Raw genomic sequence first — 18,716 nt, forward strand, 5'->3', positions numbered from 1 at the left:
ATTTATTATTTTCACAGCAAAATATATCAGTACCAAGAAACATGATCACTTGTTAATGACGTGTCTAGCTTTTGAAGCAGAGAGGCCTGAGTTCAAATCAAGCCTCCAGGTATTATCAGCTGACTGACTTTGGCACATTACTTAATCTCTGAGGACCACAGACTTTTCATCCATGGTCTTCTCAACACTAAGCCTCACAAAATTAGCATTGTGCATGCACAACAACGATGGTAAAACACATACCTCAGGGCTGGAAAGTCCTAAGCGCAATTCATAGCACCTGTTGCCATTGTTTCTTGTGGTGATGTTTATTTTCTGTCCTGTCTTTACCTTGCTTAGAATGTTCTACTTTAACCCCAAGGTTCTGTAACTATCTACAGTAACTTTAGGATTGGGGTTTTGTAGTTCGATGGTACTCGGGTTTGGACTCAGGATCTCAACCACACCCTCAGTCCTCTACGTTGTCTTTGCGATTTAGTCTTCTCCACACTAAGTTGAAATACAAACTCTCTCAAATGTATTTCTCAAATACATTTATTTTATTTTGGGCATTTTTAAGACAGAGTCTCACCTTATAGACCAGATTGGCTCTGAAGTCACTATGTAGATCAGGCTGGCTTGGAACTCAAGACCCTCCTGCCTCAGTCCCTGGGTACTGGGAGAACACTGTGAACACCCCTATGCCTAATTTACTCTAGGTTTAAATGTGCACTTGATGTAATATATATATTATAAAATATATAGTACATAACATTATGTAATATATAACGTTATAATATAGACATAATGATGATAATGAATTTTAAAGCCAATGTTTTTTTTAATTGAGAGAAAACGAACGTTTAAAGCGTTCAATATGGTATGTCCTCCATTTACTGAAGCTTTCTTTTCTTTTTCAAGTCACAGAGGTTTGGAGGGCATTGACTCCCCATTCTGCACACAACTGACCAATCCATCTTCCCATCTTCACAAAGCTTTCCGTGCTAACCACTTCTAATTGTGTGTTCTGTCTCAGTTCACAGTGGTCTTTTAAGAAAGTGCACACTCTCTGCGGCTTCATAAGCAAGGCATAGGATTCCATCCCCCCATTTTCAGACCAAGAAACTGGGGCCAACAGTGGCTAAGTAATATGCTTCAATATCCGTGTTGGAGGGCCAGGTCTCTGCAAGCCCAGCAGGGGTGGAATAGCCCATCTGGGAGAAGAAAACCACCTGGAGAGCTAACCAGCGGCTGCGTTCAGGGTGGATCCCAGGCGTCGCCGCCCGGGCTGGGCGCGCGGGGGCGCTGTGGGCACGGAGTCCAGGTGGACGCGCGGTGGACACCAGGTGTCCCCAGGCTGTGCCACTACGTGGGTGTAGGTCGGGGAGTGGGGGGGGCACAAAATAAGTAAATAAATAAATAGCCACCAAAGGAGCGGAGGGAGAGAGGAGGAGGAGGAGGAGGAGGGAGCCGTGGGAGCCGTCCGGAGTGGAGGCGCCGGCGGGCGGGCGGGCAGGGCGCGGGGACCCTCGGGGAGGAGTGTGGGGTGGGAAGGAGGGACGCGGGGACCATGCCCCGCAGACGGTGAGGGCACCATGAGGGGTAATGGCAGCGCGCTGCTCAACGCCTCGCCGCCCGCGCCGCCCGACGGCGGTGACGCGCAGGGCGGCCGGCCGCGACCGTCGTGGTTGGCGTCCACACTCGCCTGCATCCTCATCTTCACCATCGTGGTGGACGTCCTGGGCAACCTGCTGGTCATCCTGTCGGTGTACCGCAACAAGAAGCTCCGCAACACAGGTAAGGGGTTCCCCGTGTCACCCCCACCCCATCCCGGGGGCCCCGGGCCCGCGCGCAGCAGCCCGGCTCCAGAAAAGTTGATTACGATGATTATGATGATGATTGTTTTAATAAAAGCTTTTCTCCCCAATCTGAGGAGTTCAGAGAGCACAGCTGGCCGGAGGGCTGGCTTTTTCCTTTCGCCTGGCAGCCTCTCCTGGCCCGACGGGTGGAGGAACCCCTGGCTTGTCCTCAGCCCGGCTCTGGGGTGGTTTGGTTTGGTTTGGGGATGGAGACGGGTCCAGGTGGCATTCCTCCAGACTCCCCTTCACATCCACACTGATTTACCTTTCCCAACTTCGCTGACGCAAGAGAATACCTCAACTGGCAACATTTAATACACAAAATAATAATAATAAAATATGATTGGTTTGGTTTGCTGTTTTGATTGTTTTACTGTATTTTTTTTTTTTTAGTTATTAGTATACGGTTGTGAATCCACCTCCTCCCCCGAGTGTCGAGTGTGCCCTGAATGCAGTTTTGCTCTGGCAAGTCTGCAGCTTGCCTGTTGGAAAGAGTCTAGGTAAGGGAAGTCTGCGCACAGAGGCCTTGGAACTCCCCTAAGACTGCGCTGGACCCGGACTTGCCTTTTCTCCCAGCAGCAGACTGAAAGCTGTTTCCTGGGGGAGGAAGGAGGTGGTGGCTGCTGCGACAGTCACTTCTGTTCCCATCTCTCAATCCTGCTGTGATGCTTCATTTCCTGGCTTGTCTTGGGGGGAGGGGGGAGCAAAGTTTTGGAAACAGGGATGGTGAAGAAAGCTTTTGTACTTGGTGTGCCAAAAATTGGTATGTTTCTGCTAAGGTAGATTGTTTCTAAAAGCTGATATTTTGGGGTTGGGGGGAGGCATCTGCTCTTGATTTTTGTTTTCTGTAATGCTTGTGGTAGTGGAGAGTTCCAGAATTATTTAGTAAGCATCTTATCATGTGAATTCCATCTGAATTAGAAGGTTCAATAACTTCACTCCATAGTTGACTGGATCAAATTAGAGAAATTCTGCCTTCAAAGGACGCCTCCAGCCGTGATGAAGCTCAGAGGTACATTGCCAGGTAGCATGCATGAGTCTCTAGATTAGGGAACCAGAACACACACACACACACACACACATACACACACACACCACCACCACCACCACCACCACCAGTGGAGTGGGTTTGTATTATCTCCCTCTCTAGTGATAACAGCAGCTTTTCAGGAGCCACATATGGTTCTGAGCACTAATAGACTAAATCTGTGGGCCAGCCAATGATGAGGTGTCATTATCACTCCACTTTCAGGAAGGACTGGTGGATATACGCTCGTTTTGCACACACAGTGTGGCAGGTTTGATTTGCAAAGCTTGTGCTACTTCAGTTGTCATTAGTAACTGAGCAATTCTGCTTCTTGTGTTTTTATGAAAGCTGCTTCTACTCTATTACCTTGCTTATTTGCTAAGCCATACTTTGAGCGGCTAATTCTATGTGGTCCACATTCTTGTAGGATCCTAATGAGCTTTTCTCATCAAAGCCCTTGAACTTTCACATTTGGCCAACCTTTGGGCCAAAGGCACCAGTGTTGGAATACAACCCAAACCCACCACTGTTGGAGGCTTTCTAGAATAGATCTGATAGAGTGAAAGAGATGACTGATTTGAATATGAGTTGTAACATGGTTCGGACCTTCCCATTTAGTCATGTTTCTTATGCTGACTTTCAGTTAAATTGATAGAAAAGGAAAAATGGAAAAACAATCCTGTCTAGGGGTTGAGATAGTACTTTTATGTAGAAACCTGGTAGAGATGATAACAGAATGACTTATTCCTATCCCCTCCTCCCTACGGGAGGCTTTTGATTTCCCAGGGAAGAAGTTAGCAATAATTAATGATGCACACAGGGAGACACTGGCCGGTCACAGCAGACACAGCCTCAAAACTTCTAGGCTCTTGGATGCTTGCACAGTCTTTACCCTACTCCTGTCCAGTTCTGATGACTACAATCAACACTGACACATTATGCTTTCTGACTGGACACCACAGCACATGGGAGAATCCCTGTAGTGGAACTCTGGGATTGTGATCTTGCTATCTGACTTTGGACTTGAAAAGTCAATGGTTACCCAAACCTCTCTTCCACCATTTGTGGGGCAGAGGGTACACGTGGTCATTTTGGCCCTCTACAGTGTCAGACTGCAGCTGTTGCAATTTCCTACAAAAATGATGAAAACAAAAACACTTGGACAAAAGACAAAAGATATTGTTATGTGTTTACATTTTATTGATTCTTCAACTTGTTAACTTTGAGCCTAGGAAAGTATTATTCAGATTTTACATATGCACATCATACTTTAAAAAGTATGTATTCAATTATATATATATCATACTTAAATAAAAATTTTGTTAAATATGGTAAGGCCCAACAGAATAAATACCAAGAAATGGGTACTTGCAGAAGGGGAAGATGGGGCTAAGGAAGATGGATAGAAGATTGAAAGGAGAGGGAAAGAATGCAGGCAAAAATTCATCATATATATCATAGAATTGAGAAAAATATAAGGGAAGGGGTAGGTTGAAGAAAGGTGAAGATGTTGAAGTGGTGGCACTTCAATCAAGATGCATTGTACACCAAACAGAAAATTCAATATACAACCTGAAATTAACATAAGCAAGGGAAGGGGTGTATTGGGAGTGGTTGGTGAGAACGTTGAAAGGGGTGTCACTGATTAAGATGAACTTGTAGTCATAAACTGCTTCAATGAATGGTAGCCCCTTTGGACAACTTCTTAAAGATAATGAAAGTATTTTTTAATACAGATGCAAGGGTAGTGTAAAAAGGATACAAACATGAATATAATGATATCTCACCTATCTGAATTTCATTTATCTGGCAATCTAACCTGCACAGGATGTAGAGGGTGGAGGGAAAGTAGAAATGAGAAGCAAGAATGGGGTCTGATCCATAGCCAGTCTGTTTTAACATAAGGTTCTGCTAATTTAGGATTCTACAATCTAGATCAGGAGATTATACACAGGAAGTGAGCAAAGCCACTGATTCAAAGGAACACCCACGTGGACAACAGCACAGTTGAAACCAGCACATTAAGAATAGCCCTGAAAACGTGAGCAGGCATCCTGGTTGGTGGGTACCTATGACAAACCAGGATACCATTCTCTTCTTCGGAATGCATTGCAATGCAGGAGATGTGTATTGATTCTGATCTGCTCTATCCAGCAGACACCATGAGCAGAATGTTCTTATTTATTTTTTTGAGCAATATGTTCTTAGATAATAGGAACCAGAGACATATTGAGAAACATACTTACCTAAAGCAAGTAATAATAATAATAATAATAATAATAATAATAATAATAATAATAATGGTATGGGTGGATAGAACAGTAAAAAATGGAGGAGTTGTAGCCTTCCCCAGATAAATGTGTAAACTGTGTAAACAGCGTGCTGACCCTGGGCTATGTCAACCCATCCTCATTTCTTTCAGGTGTGCATAGACTCTGCCTCACCTCCTAGATTATGAGGACTGGATTCCAGTCTTAGGCTCACCAAGCTGCTATAATGTACTACTCTAGGTCCTAGGTATACCTATTCAAATTATTTTTAAATCAAAACATAACTTACACAAGGGAAAGTTTATGATTAAGATCTTCTTATGGATGCGATCCATGCCCTTCTTCAGAAAAGACTTGCAAAGGGAAGTGTGGATTAGCCATATCTGGACTAGAACTTTTGCCGACTCCAGGGTCGATCAGCTGTCAACCTCATCTTTTGTGACCATTATCATACGTAAGGAAAGGGTTGCCTGTGGTGGGCTGGACCCATGCTTGGACCCATGGCTCAGGTAAGGAAGGTGGAGACTCACTGCTTCTCCATTACCTTAGACCTACAACACTAAGCAGCTGCTGTGAGTAGAGAAGAAGCATGTCAGATAACAAAGGGGTGGTAGAAGAAGGAAGGTGTAAAGAGAGTGGATCCAGAATTCACATTCCAGGGATTATAGATGATGCCTCGCTTCTCAGTCATTTGACAGATCTTCATGTTGATGGGGTTGGGAAAAGCGTATGAGCTTCTCTCCAGTTCCAGTGTTCTTTCAGTCTCATGCTTATCAAATACACTGCTTTATTCATTATCATGCAAAGAAGTTGGCTAGAAAGTGGGTTCAGGGGCTCAAGCCTGTAATCCCCAGCTACTTGGGAAGTGAATGGGGGGATCATACGTTCAAGGCTAGTTTCAAATATAAAACTTTATGAGATTTCATTTCAACCAATGCCTTGGCATGTCCCTGTCATCCGCACCACAGGGGAAGGGCAATGGCTGGGCTCTTGGTATGAGGCTGTTATCTGTAAAAGTACAAGGAAGCGTAAGTAGGAGGATCACAAACTAGGCTTGCCATGACGCCATGGTGTAAAGCAAATATTCACCACACACACACACACACACACACACACACACAAACACACACACACACATGCACACAAACCAACACATAAGGTTTGGCGGCATGGCTGAAGTGTTAGAGTACCTATTTATATGAGTATAGAAATAGGAATCATAGGTCTAGGAAAGTGTATTCTTAGGAAGAGGGCCTGGCTTATCCTAAGCCAGCTGGTTTGCTTCTCATGTATTTCTGTCCATCAGAGAAAACAGTCTCTTAATAGCATCTGCTTTCCCTGCTGAACTTTACAAAGAACGTTTGTAAGGTTTTCTTCATCAGTCGGGCAAGAGCTAATGAGCTGATGGGACAGGCCTGGGGCCAACTCTCCAGACTGAGCTGGGCAGAGGTGCCATGGGAGAGGGGCAGGGTCCCCACCAAGGACAGCTCACTCTGGAGGAAGAACCTAAGCTGACAGGCAGGCTGGCCACTCCTACTGAAGCCATCCAGGAAGGGTTCCAGTGAACAGCTCACTTCTAGGCGGCTGAAGTTTGTCACTTGGTCTGCTGGTGATTTCAAGATCAATACTGTGTGGGATCTAGAAAGCAAAATAAACTATGAATGTGTGACATTTGTGAATCACAAAGAAGTATGTTTTTTAAAAAAGCAAGCATCTTAAAAATTAATTTTATATTGTTTGTTCCTTTCAGGAGTTTTACCCCCACAGAGATTCATTTTGCATCGTGTATTATCTTCCTGTAAACAATACACAACTTCAGATGTCAGATAAGTAGCATGTTATTAAAAAAGGGGCTTTGGGGATTGAGCAATTGGGACAGTTTGGAAATAATCCTCAACAAGCTGATCTAGTCTTCCACCAAAAGATTCATAATTCTGTGATTAAACCCTCACCCTCTTTCATGTTGTCTTTGTCCACAATGGATTTTTGCAAAAATGACTAGGCAAGTTTGGGTGAATTTTTCCACTTAAAGTACAGATAGTTAGGGGCCAGGAGTTTGGCCTAGTGGTTAAAGTGCTTGCCTAGCATGCATGAAGACCCGAGTTCGATTCCTCGGTACCACATGTAGAAAAAAGCCGGAAGTGGTGCCGAGGCTCAAGTGGTAGAGCCTTGAGAAAGTCCAAGGACAGTGCTCAGGCTCTGAGCTCAAGCCCAGGACTGGCAAAAAAAAAAAAAAAGTACAGGTAATTATTGCACCCATTTAATTTCAATCCCAACAATTGTGTGTTAGGTTTTTACCCGATAGTTTTATTATTTGTTTAAATTTATATATGAGTTTGTGTTTGAAACATTTTCAAGCGGGAAGAAATTAAAAGAGAAAACTTGTAGAGTTGTTCTTTCATACTTTTCAAAGACAACTGATGTTGGTCTGATTTCTGTCTCTTATAAAGTAGGAACATAACTTATTTTATTGTGTAGAATGTCTGATTGCTTACAAAGAATGTTTTATATTTTTCATATATTTTTATTGTAATTAACAGAAGGGTTACGTTATATTCACCAGATAGAAGATGCAATACTTCACAAACATTGATACCCTTTCTCATCTTTCCTTTTAAGTAAACATTTACTTTTTTTTGCCAGCTGTGGGGCTTGAATTCAGGGCCTGAGTACTGTCCTTGGACTTTTCTTAAGGCTAGAACTCTACCACTTGAGAGACAGCACTACTTCCAGCTTTTTTCTATGTATGTGATACTGAGGAATTGAACCCGGTCTTCGTGCATGCTAGGCAAGCACTCTTCCATTAGTCCAAACTCCCGGCCCATAAACATTTACTTTTAAAAGTTGCTTGCTATAGGATAAGGCTTAATGAAATGACCTCCAAGAGATAGAAACAAGAGCCATATAAGGTGAGACTGTTGTTCTTAATGTACTATTTCTCATCTTACCTTGTTATCTGATATTTTGTATATATGTTTATTTGAAATAGGATATGGAAGGGGGATAAACAAGATGAGGGGAGGAGGTGTGGAAGGGAAATGGGGACAGAAACACGAGAAGGGGTAGCAATGATTGTTAAGAAATGTACCTTCTATCTGCCAAATATAATGTAACCTTTCTATTAATTACAACAAAAATAAAAAAGTTGCTTGCCAATTAGTTTTAATTTAATTTTTTACCTTTTGTTACCTACTTATTCTTTTATCTTAGCATTGAGTGTTTCTGTACTTGAATTTGGAATCTTTTTTTTATTTTTCTTCTTCGGTACATGTTATTACATTTTTCAGTAAATGCATTTTATAATAATAATTTCAAATATATCATTTCACAAATAAGGCACTCCTGTGTTGAAAATTAGTTCTGTTATATACTCAATTATTAAACAATATATATTTTCTGTAAAGAATGTGCCTTGTGTCACATGAGCAGGAGTTAGGCCCACTCTCCATCCAGTGTGTGACCCTGGCAAAGTCACTCAAATGGTCATCTATTAATTTTCAGCAATTGTAATGTTATAAGGGTTAAAGGAATTGGCTTACTTTGCTTGCATTAGAATTTAAATATAACATCCCAGTCTGCAGAATAAATAATTTAATATTTTTGGTGTAGAGTTATGACAAATGAATGCACGTTTTATTTTTAATGAAATATTATATTGTTTAAAATATCTATAATATGTGTGTATGTATATATATTCTCTGTGAGAACATCAAGGTAGAGTTAAATTTTGAATTTTAAAAAATATTTTATGATACTCCTACTTTGTACTTTTTCAATGTTAACTCTTCCTTTTTAATCTCATCAATTTATTTATTTTTCTTTTTGTGCTGGTCCAAGCTTGATCTCAGGGCCTAGACACTATCAAAGAGCTTTTCTTGCTTAAAGTTAGTGTTCTATCACTTGAACCGAAGTTCAACTTCTGGCTTTTTAGTGTTTAATTGGAGATAAGCATCTCATGGACTTCCCTGCCAGGACTGGCTTTAAAACACAATCCTCAGATCTCAGACTCCTAAGTAACTGGGATTACAGACATAAGCCATCAGCTCCCAGTTCATCAATTTAATTTTAATATAAAAATTGGACAGTATACGATTGTATTATTTTAAATAATGATGGAAACCATTTTTATCATTTAGCAATTTAGTGTTATTTTAATGCAGTAATTTCTTTTCTTCTTATATTTTTATTGTAATTAATAGAAGGGGTACACTATATTCACCAGATAGAAGGTGCATTACTTCACATACATTGATACTCTTTCTCATGTCTTGGTCCCCATTTCTCTCCCCCCCACCCTCACCCCTCATCTTGTTTTCCCCCCTTCCTTATCCAATTTCAAATAACCAAATACGCATTTATCCAGTATATCAGATAACTAAGTGAAATTCTGTAACAATATGAGATAACCAAGGGACAGCAAAAGAGATGAGAGATAACATAGTACATTAAGGACAACAATCACTCCTTATATGGCTTTTGTTTTTATATCCTAGAGGTCCTTTCATTTAGTGTCATACTGTATGGCCTTATGTATCTAGATTTTGCTTTATTGTAAATCCTGCTAGGAGAGCCCAAGGTTTCTACTGATTATGACAAATGAGGGAAGCCATTGGGCCTATGTTCCTTTGAGTCTGGCTTACTTCACTTAATATGATTTTTTTCTAAGTCTTTCCATTTCCTTACACATGGGACTATGTCGTTCTTTCTGACAGCAGCATAGAATTCCATTGTGTACCAATACCATATCTTGTTGATCCACTCATCAACTGAGGGACATCTGGGTTGGTTCCATATCTTTGCTATGGTAAACAGTGCTGCAATGAACATCATTGTGCTAGTGGATTTAGTATGCCCTTGTTTCAATACAGTAATTTCTTTATTTAAGCTGGATTTTTTAATGAATCCACAAGGTTGGAGAAAGTGGCTAAGGAAATAAGGACTCCTGCCCTGAATGGGGTTTATATAGTGTTTTTAACTTGTGTGTTAATATGACTAAAATAATATACCATTGCTTTCAAGGATTCATCTTAAATTCTCTGAAATGAATGCCCTAAGCATCAGTCATTTTTGCCAGCTCAGTCAGTATGGCTGTGTGTTTTATTAATAAATGAGCACAATTCCTACAGAAGTTTACAACTTTAAAACTGACAAAAATCCAGACTGGAACAAGAAGATTGCATATATTAGCCAACCTGAACTTAAATTACTTGTGCTGCTCTTTGATTTGTTGCCTGTGTACTATACTAGTACAGCCATTATGATGCCGTATTAACCAGCTTTGATATAACCACAAAGAATCGGCGATCAACAGAATGAGAAACTGTACACACATTAAGACAGAGAAAAAGACTGGAGAAGTATGATGACAAATGGGAAAGAGAGAGCGAGGGAATTCTCAGATACAAGAATGTTATGATACAGATGGTGTACATGAATTGTGTGCTATAGGAAAAGGAATAGATATAGATGGTGAGTTAATATGGCAGTCTGATAAACGAGCAGGATTTTACAATTCAGAGACTGGAAGGAGAAGAAGTCAAAGAAAGGGGTGAGCAACTTTGTCGCTGAATACCTTCAAGAAAGAAGTTGTTTCTGTAATGTGATGTGACTAGCATTCAAACATACAAAGGTGGATTGAAAATGGTTGAGGAGGAAATGGTGACTGTTCTGCGTTGCAGTCTGGCTTGAACTGCTGAGTAGAGAATAAGAAGCTCATAGGCAGGATAAGAGAAGATTTACTTGCGATGAGGAGAGTTCAGCCTTGGCTGGAGTAGCAGAAGGAGCAGCCTCAGTCCTGGATTTCTGACCAGGGAGGAACCATCTGTGAGCAAGCCCACGCGCATTCCATCACAGCTCAACAGAAGTCAGAAGCATATATTCATCCAGAACCAAACGTGGGGGTGGCACACTTTCACAAATCCCTGCCATGATCACTATTACCTTGATGTATTAGGAGCAGACAGACCTTCTAGATGCTCAAGGTCATTTTCACAATCGACATAGACAAGGCGTTAATTTTTCTTCTAAACTTACAGGCTACATATCTTATCATCTGAAAAGACATGTTTCTAAAACAGTCCCATCAAGATCAAGAATGTGAAGACGTTGTTGTGTGCTCTAATGCCTAAAATAATGCCTTACATGTCCCTTTTATGGCCAGAGTACTTCAAAATTGCCTGCAGCCTCTCAACATTCTCTTCTCATTCCATTAACATTTATCCTCATGAAATTTGTTATACAAACAAGTTTATAACAGATGTTTTATTAAAAGACCTCTTGGATCTGAATTTATGGACTTGCTCTGTAAAAACAAAAGAAAAATGTTTCTAAGAGTGAAGCTCATTTCCCTCTCCTGGATTTACCACTTGGATGCTAAAGTTCAACCCGTTCTTTATAAGTCTTAGTGAACAATGAGTCAGTGGGTTTCTAATCTAGCTTTCCAAATATTTGAAAATCCAAAATAAAGCAGAAGACAGAACGAATCTTGGCCTACTGAGAAAACCAACTTCCTGGTGACTAAGAACAGATATTTTCTGCTTCCATACAGGTGCTTCTTAGGGTATGTAGGATAGCTTAAGGTACATTCATTCACTCACCAATTATCCTTGAGCAACTACTGCCACAGTAAGAATTTAAATGTGCATACCCACAATCCTTGGTTTCACTCTTTTACACATACCTCTATGTGAAAATAAAGTCTTGTGTTGCTTTACTATTGGAAACATGTTCACCTAAACCCAGGAGAGACTTCTAAGCAACAAGGAAAGCAGAGTATGAAAGTAAAAGAGTCAGCAAGAATAGGATCTCAACAAAGCCTAAGCTTGGCCTGATCTACAAACTGAGGTCTCCAGGTTTGAAGTTCTCCATAGAATTGCCATTAGTTGAAGCAGTGGGACTGCATTTTTGTTCTCTGGCACGAGTTATCTATCGGTCAGTGAGAACAATCTCTGAGGAAGCATAAAAAGCTATGAATCTAATACAGTCCTTAGAAACTTTGGGGGAAAGTATACCAGTCTGGCAAAAGAGATGTAGGTCAGGCCTTAGTGGCATCTGCTACAAGGGTGAACAGAACAACTCAAAGATGAGGACTGCCTTGTACTGGACTCCCATAGCTAGCATTTAAAAAAGAGCATGCCATGGCCGGGAGTTTGGCCTAGTGGTAGAGTGCTTGCTTAGCATGCACGAAGACCCAGGTTTGATTCCTTGGTACCACATACATAGAAAAAGCCAGAAATGGTGCTGAGGCTCAAATGGTAGAGCTCTAACCTTGAGAAAGTCCAAGGACAGTGCTCAGGCCCTGAGCTCAAGCCTATGATTGCAAAAAAAAATAAATAAATAAATAAATAAATAAATAAAAAAGAGCATATTGTATATATAACTCTGATTAATTGATTCAATTACTTCTTAAATCATGAATTCATGTATGTATATATATATATCTGGTACAGTTACTAAATTTTAAAAAATCCATATATTCTTCTCTTGCCTCCTCTATCCACACACAACACACCATATACATAGATGTGATAAAGATTCAAGCTCAGCAATTTGACAGTCACCTCCATATAGAGTCTATGGCCTAATTTTTCCCACTAACAGTTTGTAAAGAGGAATGAATTCAAGGAAAATTAGTAGATGATTTAATTAATTGGTTGAACAGTAATGAAACATAATTGCTGTTGAGTGAAGCTCAGGACTAAAGCCATAAAATACCTATATCATCATTTATGATATTTGACCTTTAAGTTTTTGGAAAAATAAACACATTTTAAGCTAGCTTGTCACTATGATAATCTGCATTATTATCTATTATTTCAATAATGTTTTAATCTGTACCTGAATTTCATATATTATATGTATATTAAAACATTATTTCGAGTTAGAAATCTTATAAAATTTGCTATTAGGAATGTAAATATCTTGTTGGTCATTGAAGCATCTGTGGAAAAAATTTAATTTGTCATTATTTCTTTAAATCAGACAGGATAAGCAATTTTGAAAGTATTTGCTTTTATAAAAATTTATCTGCAATTTTTAAATGTTACAAAATTTCCTTCTATCATGACTGCTAGTTTACTTTATTTGGGGGCAACCTTTTTCTTGGGGGAATAACATCATAATGTAGGAACTTGAAGTTCAAAACTTACATTAGTTGAAATGTTGGTAAGTGATTTATATTACAAAACATTAGCAAAAGCATTCTACTTGGGTACTGTTTAAAATACATCTACAATGAAGGGATAGTCTTATGGGGTAATAGAAATGTAGAAGAGCAAGTTTACAAATGAAAATGTAAATCTCTTCTACCCTCTGGAATCAAAGGCAATGTCATTAAAAGGCATATAATATACTCTTCTCATCCCTGTCCAGAGGCTCTCAGCCTCATCTCTTCTTACTCTGCACATACTTTTGAATTTATGATTCCATTCTGATTTTTTCACTGAGATTTTCTGCCTGCTCATTCATGTTTTGCCAGAACCTGTGATATACATATAATAGCTTTGTATGAATTAATATTATTATAATTAATATATTCAAAGTGGTATAATTAAAGTTACTTTTGAAGTCTGCAAAGGAGAAATCATTTTTCTCTGATTCGGTGAATAAACAAAAGCTCTGGAGACAGACATGATGGCTCACGGCTGTAATCCTAGCTACTTAGGAGGCTGAGATCTGAGGATGGCAGTTCAAAGCCAGCCCGGAAAACTAAAAAGTCTATTAGAATCTTATCTCCAATTAATCACCAGAAAAACCAGAAATGGTGCTGTGGCTCAAGGGGTAGGGGGTAACCTTGAGCTGAAGAGCTCCAAGTCAATGCCCAGGACAAGGGGTAGGACAATAGTCTAGAGCTGAAAAGCTCAGGAACAGCACCCAAGTCTAGAGTTCAAGTCCCACGACTGATAAAAAAAAATAAAAGCTTAGGGCATTTTTATTTAGGATGATTTGGGGAGATTGGTAACATATCCAGAGTTAGAATGAGAACCATATTCAAGAGAGAAGAAACAGTAAGAAACAAATGTTTTTAAAAGTCACAAAATAAAAGAGCTTATTTACAAAACATCCCATGCTCTTTCTCTTCTTCCCTCCTCTCCCTCCCTTTTTTCCTTCCTTCTTTTTCTTCCTTTTTTTTCTTTCTTAATTTTTCTTTCATTTCTATCTTTTTGTCTTTCTCTCTTTTTCTTTCTGTTTGTCCTCCTTCTCCTCCTCCCCCTTTCTTCTTATTTTGGCAGTATGTGGTCCTTGTGCTTGCTAGGTAGATACTCTACCACTTGAACTAGTACTTTTAGCTATTTTTCTGGTAGGGTCTTGCATTTATTTAATCCTGGGATCAGCCTTGGACCTTGATCCTCTTACCTATGGCCTGACATATAGTGGATATCACCAGTGATCTTTTCTTATACATTAAGAATGTGTTCATGTAGACAATTTCTATATTCAGATATGTAGAGTGCAACGTTTGTACCTTAAGTTCATAAGATTTAAGAGAATTGCTACTTTGTATCTTGGTATGAGGTGAGTTGTAGAATATAGATGATTTTATTTGACACTGGACACAAAGCACAGAAACTGGCATAGACTGTATGAGGAAAATATTGTCATCCTCTCATCCTAGGCGAGGTAAGACACCTGACCTCGGTTATGGAGCTGCCAGGGATGCAGTGGTGGCTGATGACAGCCTTTCCCCCCTAACTCCTATGCTGTAGACACACAAAGGTCCACTGCTCTGGAACAGCCAAAGTTACAGGCCCAGGAGACAGGGTTGAAGAACTACAAAGGACAGAACACATGAAATGTGAGGGAGTCGTGTCTGACTTGAGAAGCCAGGTATAACTTACACAGTGAACACAGAAGCTTAACGACAGATGTAAATCAACTAAAATGTACACAGGACAATTTTTAATAGAAGAGAAGCTAGTTTGAAAGGGAAGGTGTTTGGGGATATGGACTGTACCTTCTGGTAGAGAGGCAGGGATTTTTAAAGAGTGGACTTGATTTGACAATGAACTCGCTGCCTGGAGAAAATGTCCCTCCCCTTGTTTCATGAGTGGTGACTCTGGTGTCAGACCACTTGCAGAAATAGCACTTTTCTTGAAGGAAAAAGAAAAGTCCCAGTTCAGTTCATGAAATACTGGCATTAACCTGTCCATTACCATTCTATCTCTTTTAGGCAATATGTTTGTGGTGAGCCTGGCCATCGCAGACCTGGTGGTGGCCATTTATCCATACCCCTTGGTACTGACATCGATCTTCAACAACGGATGGAGCCTGGGCTACCTGCACTGTCAAGTGAGCGGATTTCTGATGGGCCTGAGTGTCATCGGCTCGATATTCAACATCACTGGGATAGCCATCAACCGTTACTGCTACATCTGCCACAGTCTCAAGTACGACAAGCTCTACAGCAACAAGAATTCCCTCTGCTACGTGCTCCTCATCTGGATGCTGACGCTCGTGGCCATCATGCCCAACTTGCAGATTGGATCGCTGCAGTACGACCCGCGCATCTACTCCTGCACATTCACGCAGTCCGTCAGCTCAGCCTACACCATCGCTGTGGTCGTGTTCCACTTCCTCCTTCCCATGGTCATTGTCATCTTCTGTTACCTAAGGATATGGATCCTCGTTCTCCAGGTCCGACGGAGGGTCAAAGCTGACAACAAACCCAGACTAAAACCACACGACTTCAGGAACTTTGTCACCATGTTTGTGGTGTTTGTACTCTTTGCCATTTGCTGGGCGCCCCTCAATTTCATTGGCCTCATTGTAGCCTCAGACCCTGTTAGAATGGTTCCCAGGATCCCGGAATGGCTGTTTGTGGCTAGTTATTACATGGCATATTTCAATAGCTGCCTCAATGCAATTATATATGGACTACTGAATCAAAATTTCAGAAAAGAATACAGAAGGATTATAGTCTCGCTGTGTACAGCTAGGATATTTTTTGTGGATAGTTCCAATGAGGTAGCAGATAGGACTAAATGCAAGCCCTCTCCATTAATAACCAACAATAACCCAATCAAAGTGGACTCTGTCTAAAAGGAGAATTACCTGAGGTGATATGTTCTCATCAAATAGGGTCTCACTCCTTTTCATGGCTGGTTTCTGCTTGATGTCCAGAAAAATAGTAATTGAACAACTTGAAGCTCTTCAGGGATGTTCTGAAGTTTCTCAGCAAATGTGCTGTGAGCCTTATAAATGATTCTTATCTCTCAGCAGCAGAAATCCAGAACCTCAAGAGAGTCATATGTTAGTTGGAGAATATGTTTCAGGGATGAAATGCTGAATGAGATGAGGAGAGGATATAAAGGCTTCTTTTATACATGAGTATAGCAAAAGAAGTCACTTCTGCCTCCTTTATCTGCAGGCTTACACCCTTAATTCAACCAGCCACAAATTGAAAATATTGGTGGAAAAAATTGCTTCTGTGCTGGACATTTTTCTTGTCATCGTTCCATGAACAACATTGCCTAGAAACCATTTACATAGCATTTATGATGTTACAAGAATTACAAGTAATAAGGTGATAATCTATGCACTTTATGCAATGATAAGGATAAGCTACTTGCCAGTGCTGTCCCATTTTATGTGAGGGATGGAAGCATCCATTTTTGATACCTTTTGGGTAGAATTCCTACAGGGTGACTGTAGTTGTTCTCCCTCCACACACATACCTTGGAAAGATACCTATCAGGAAAATGAATACAAAATTTTATTTAAGAAAAAGTAAATGGAACAAAAAGGAAATAGATTAAAAATGCATATTGCAGAATAAAAAGCTGAAAAATGACTCAATAATGACAGCAATGATCAACAACCACCACTCATTAGCAGTCATGATATTGGGTTGTTCTAGTAAAAAATCACTATTTATACCAGATGATAGGCTGAGCACAGAACTGAGCTCTTATTCAGATAAATACTGTAATATTGTAAGGCAGTAGCTATGTGTGAAGTTTCAATGAACTCTATTAAACATTTTATTTCTTATTATTTTGTGTCACTGACTCTTTTGAATGACTCTCTGTTGATGGATTACATTGTCTTATTGGTTCAGTGAAAATGGTAAAGAATGGAGGTGGAAATTTTGGATGGAGTGTGATTGTACTCTAGATTGATAATTAGGGCAAGTGCATAACCTAGGCCAGACAGCTTTTCTTTCAAAGATAATTCAAAAAGTATTCTTCATTATTCTTCCTAGAGCACTTCAATATTTGATTGTCTTGATATTACTGTAAGCATAGGAGGAAAAAAATGTTGTGTGATAAAGCTCTGGCTAACTAACTGTTGGCTGTGGTTTACCTCAAAAGGCTTTCTGGGATTGCTATGAAGTTCGATAGCTAGCGTGCTCTGCTACAAATTCTAGCCATACTTTCTTGTATTTTATGATCTATAACAAAATTGTTCCATACAAGAACAACATACTTGGGTATATTTGTTATTATCTGTATATCTTAGAAAGTCAGCAATACCTTCAGGAAGACTGAACTCATTAAAAAAAATTACTTCGATGTTTCTTTTCATGGAGCCAAGCATATTATGACAACATGAAATTATGGTAGAGGTAGTCACTATAGAAGTACGTATGTAAGCTTTCTTTTGAAAACATTGCCCGGTCATTGATTACGCAAATTTACTTCTTATCCATATCAAATATAAATGATAGAACTAATCATTAGATTAAGCTAATCTGCCTAATTTGGGACACTTACCTTCCCTACAAGATGTATGCTTCAATGTCTCATAAAATAGGGTCACTGTTTGTTTAAAACTAAAGAATTCATACATACTTTAGATGGGAAGAAGAACCTACTTCATTTTGTTCAACTATGTGCTTTTATTACCAAATACTATTTATTTTGTCTATAAAGATAATTTACATACATAAGCATGACATTTTTCAAAGCAACAGACTTACTTATTTTTAAATGTTCTTGGAGGTAATTTGGCAGAATAACTTACCTTGGATATTCAGTTTATTGAATGAACATACCAACTTGAGTGTTCTGTAATAAATAATATTTTGACCATTTTTTGGCTTACTTTTGAAGGATCCTACACTATTTCATTGTGAATAAGAAACTCATTTGAAATATAACACATTTTTTTTTTGCCAGTCATAGGCCTTGAACTCGAGGACTGAGCACTGTCCTTGGGTTTTCTCAAGGCTAGAGCTCTACCACTAGAGCTACAGCACCACTTCTGCCTTTTTTCTTTGTATGTGGTACGAGGAATTAAACATGGGTCTTCATGCATGCTAGGCAAGCACTCTATCAGTAGGCCAAACTCCCAGCTCTGATACAATACAATTTAAGTACATTTAGATAACCAACTTAGTGTACATAAGAACTTCCTCAGCATAAATTTTATAAAAACCTTTTCGATTTTTTTTTGCCAGTCCTGAGGTTTGAACTTAGTGCCTGGGCATTGTCCTTGGGCTTTCTCAAGGCTTGTGCTCTACAACTTGAGACACAGCACCACTTCCGGCTTTTTCTGTGTATGAGATACGCAGGACTTGATTCCAGGCCTTCGTGCATAGTAGGCAAGCACTCTACCACTAGGCCACACTCCAGGCCCCAACCT

General features: G+C 39.8%; 1 protein-coding gene across 1 annotated transcript; it reads left to right on the forward strand.

The window, feature by feature from the left end:
• The first annotated feature begins 1,574 nt into the window (after window positions 1–1,574).
• Mtnr1a (melatonin receptor 1A) lies at window positions 1,575–16,172 on the forward strand. Its single transcript, XM_090353768.1, has 2 exons — window positions 1,575–1,776; window positions 15,304–16,172. The coding sequence occupies exons 1-2, from the start codon at window positions 1,575–1,577 to the stop codon at window positions 16,170–16,172; spliced, it is 1,071 nt and encodes a 356-aa protein (XP_090209894.1).
• The last annotated feature ends 2,544 nt before the right edge of the window (window positions 16,173–18,716 follow it).

This window comes from Megascapheus bottae, chromosome 20 (genome assembly GCF_031878675.1).
Source record: "Megascapheus bottae isolate mThoBot1 chromosome 20, mThoBot2.hap1, whole genome shotgun sequence".
NCBI classification, from domain to species: domain Eukaryota; kingdom Metazoa; phylum Chordata; class Mammalia; order Rodentia; family Geomyidae; genus Megascapheus; species Megascapheus bottae.

What these genes read in the sequence shown, in the direction of transcription:
- Mtnr1a (XM_090353768.1), top strand. Translation starts at nt 1,575, where the DNA reads ATGAGGGGTAATGGCAGCGCGCTGCTCAACGCCTCGCCGCCCGCGCCG. An exon ending in CAAGAAGCTCCGCAACACAG is followed by an intron (nt 1,777 to 15,303) that starts GTAAGGGGTTCC and finishes TATCTCTTTTAG; the next exon opens with GCAATATGTTTGTGGTGAGC.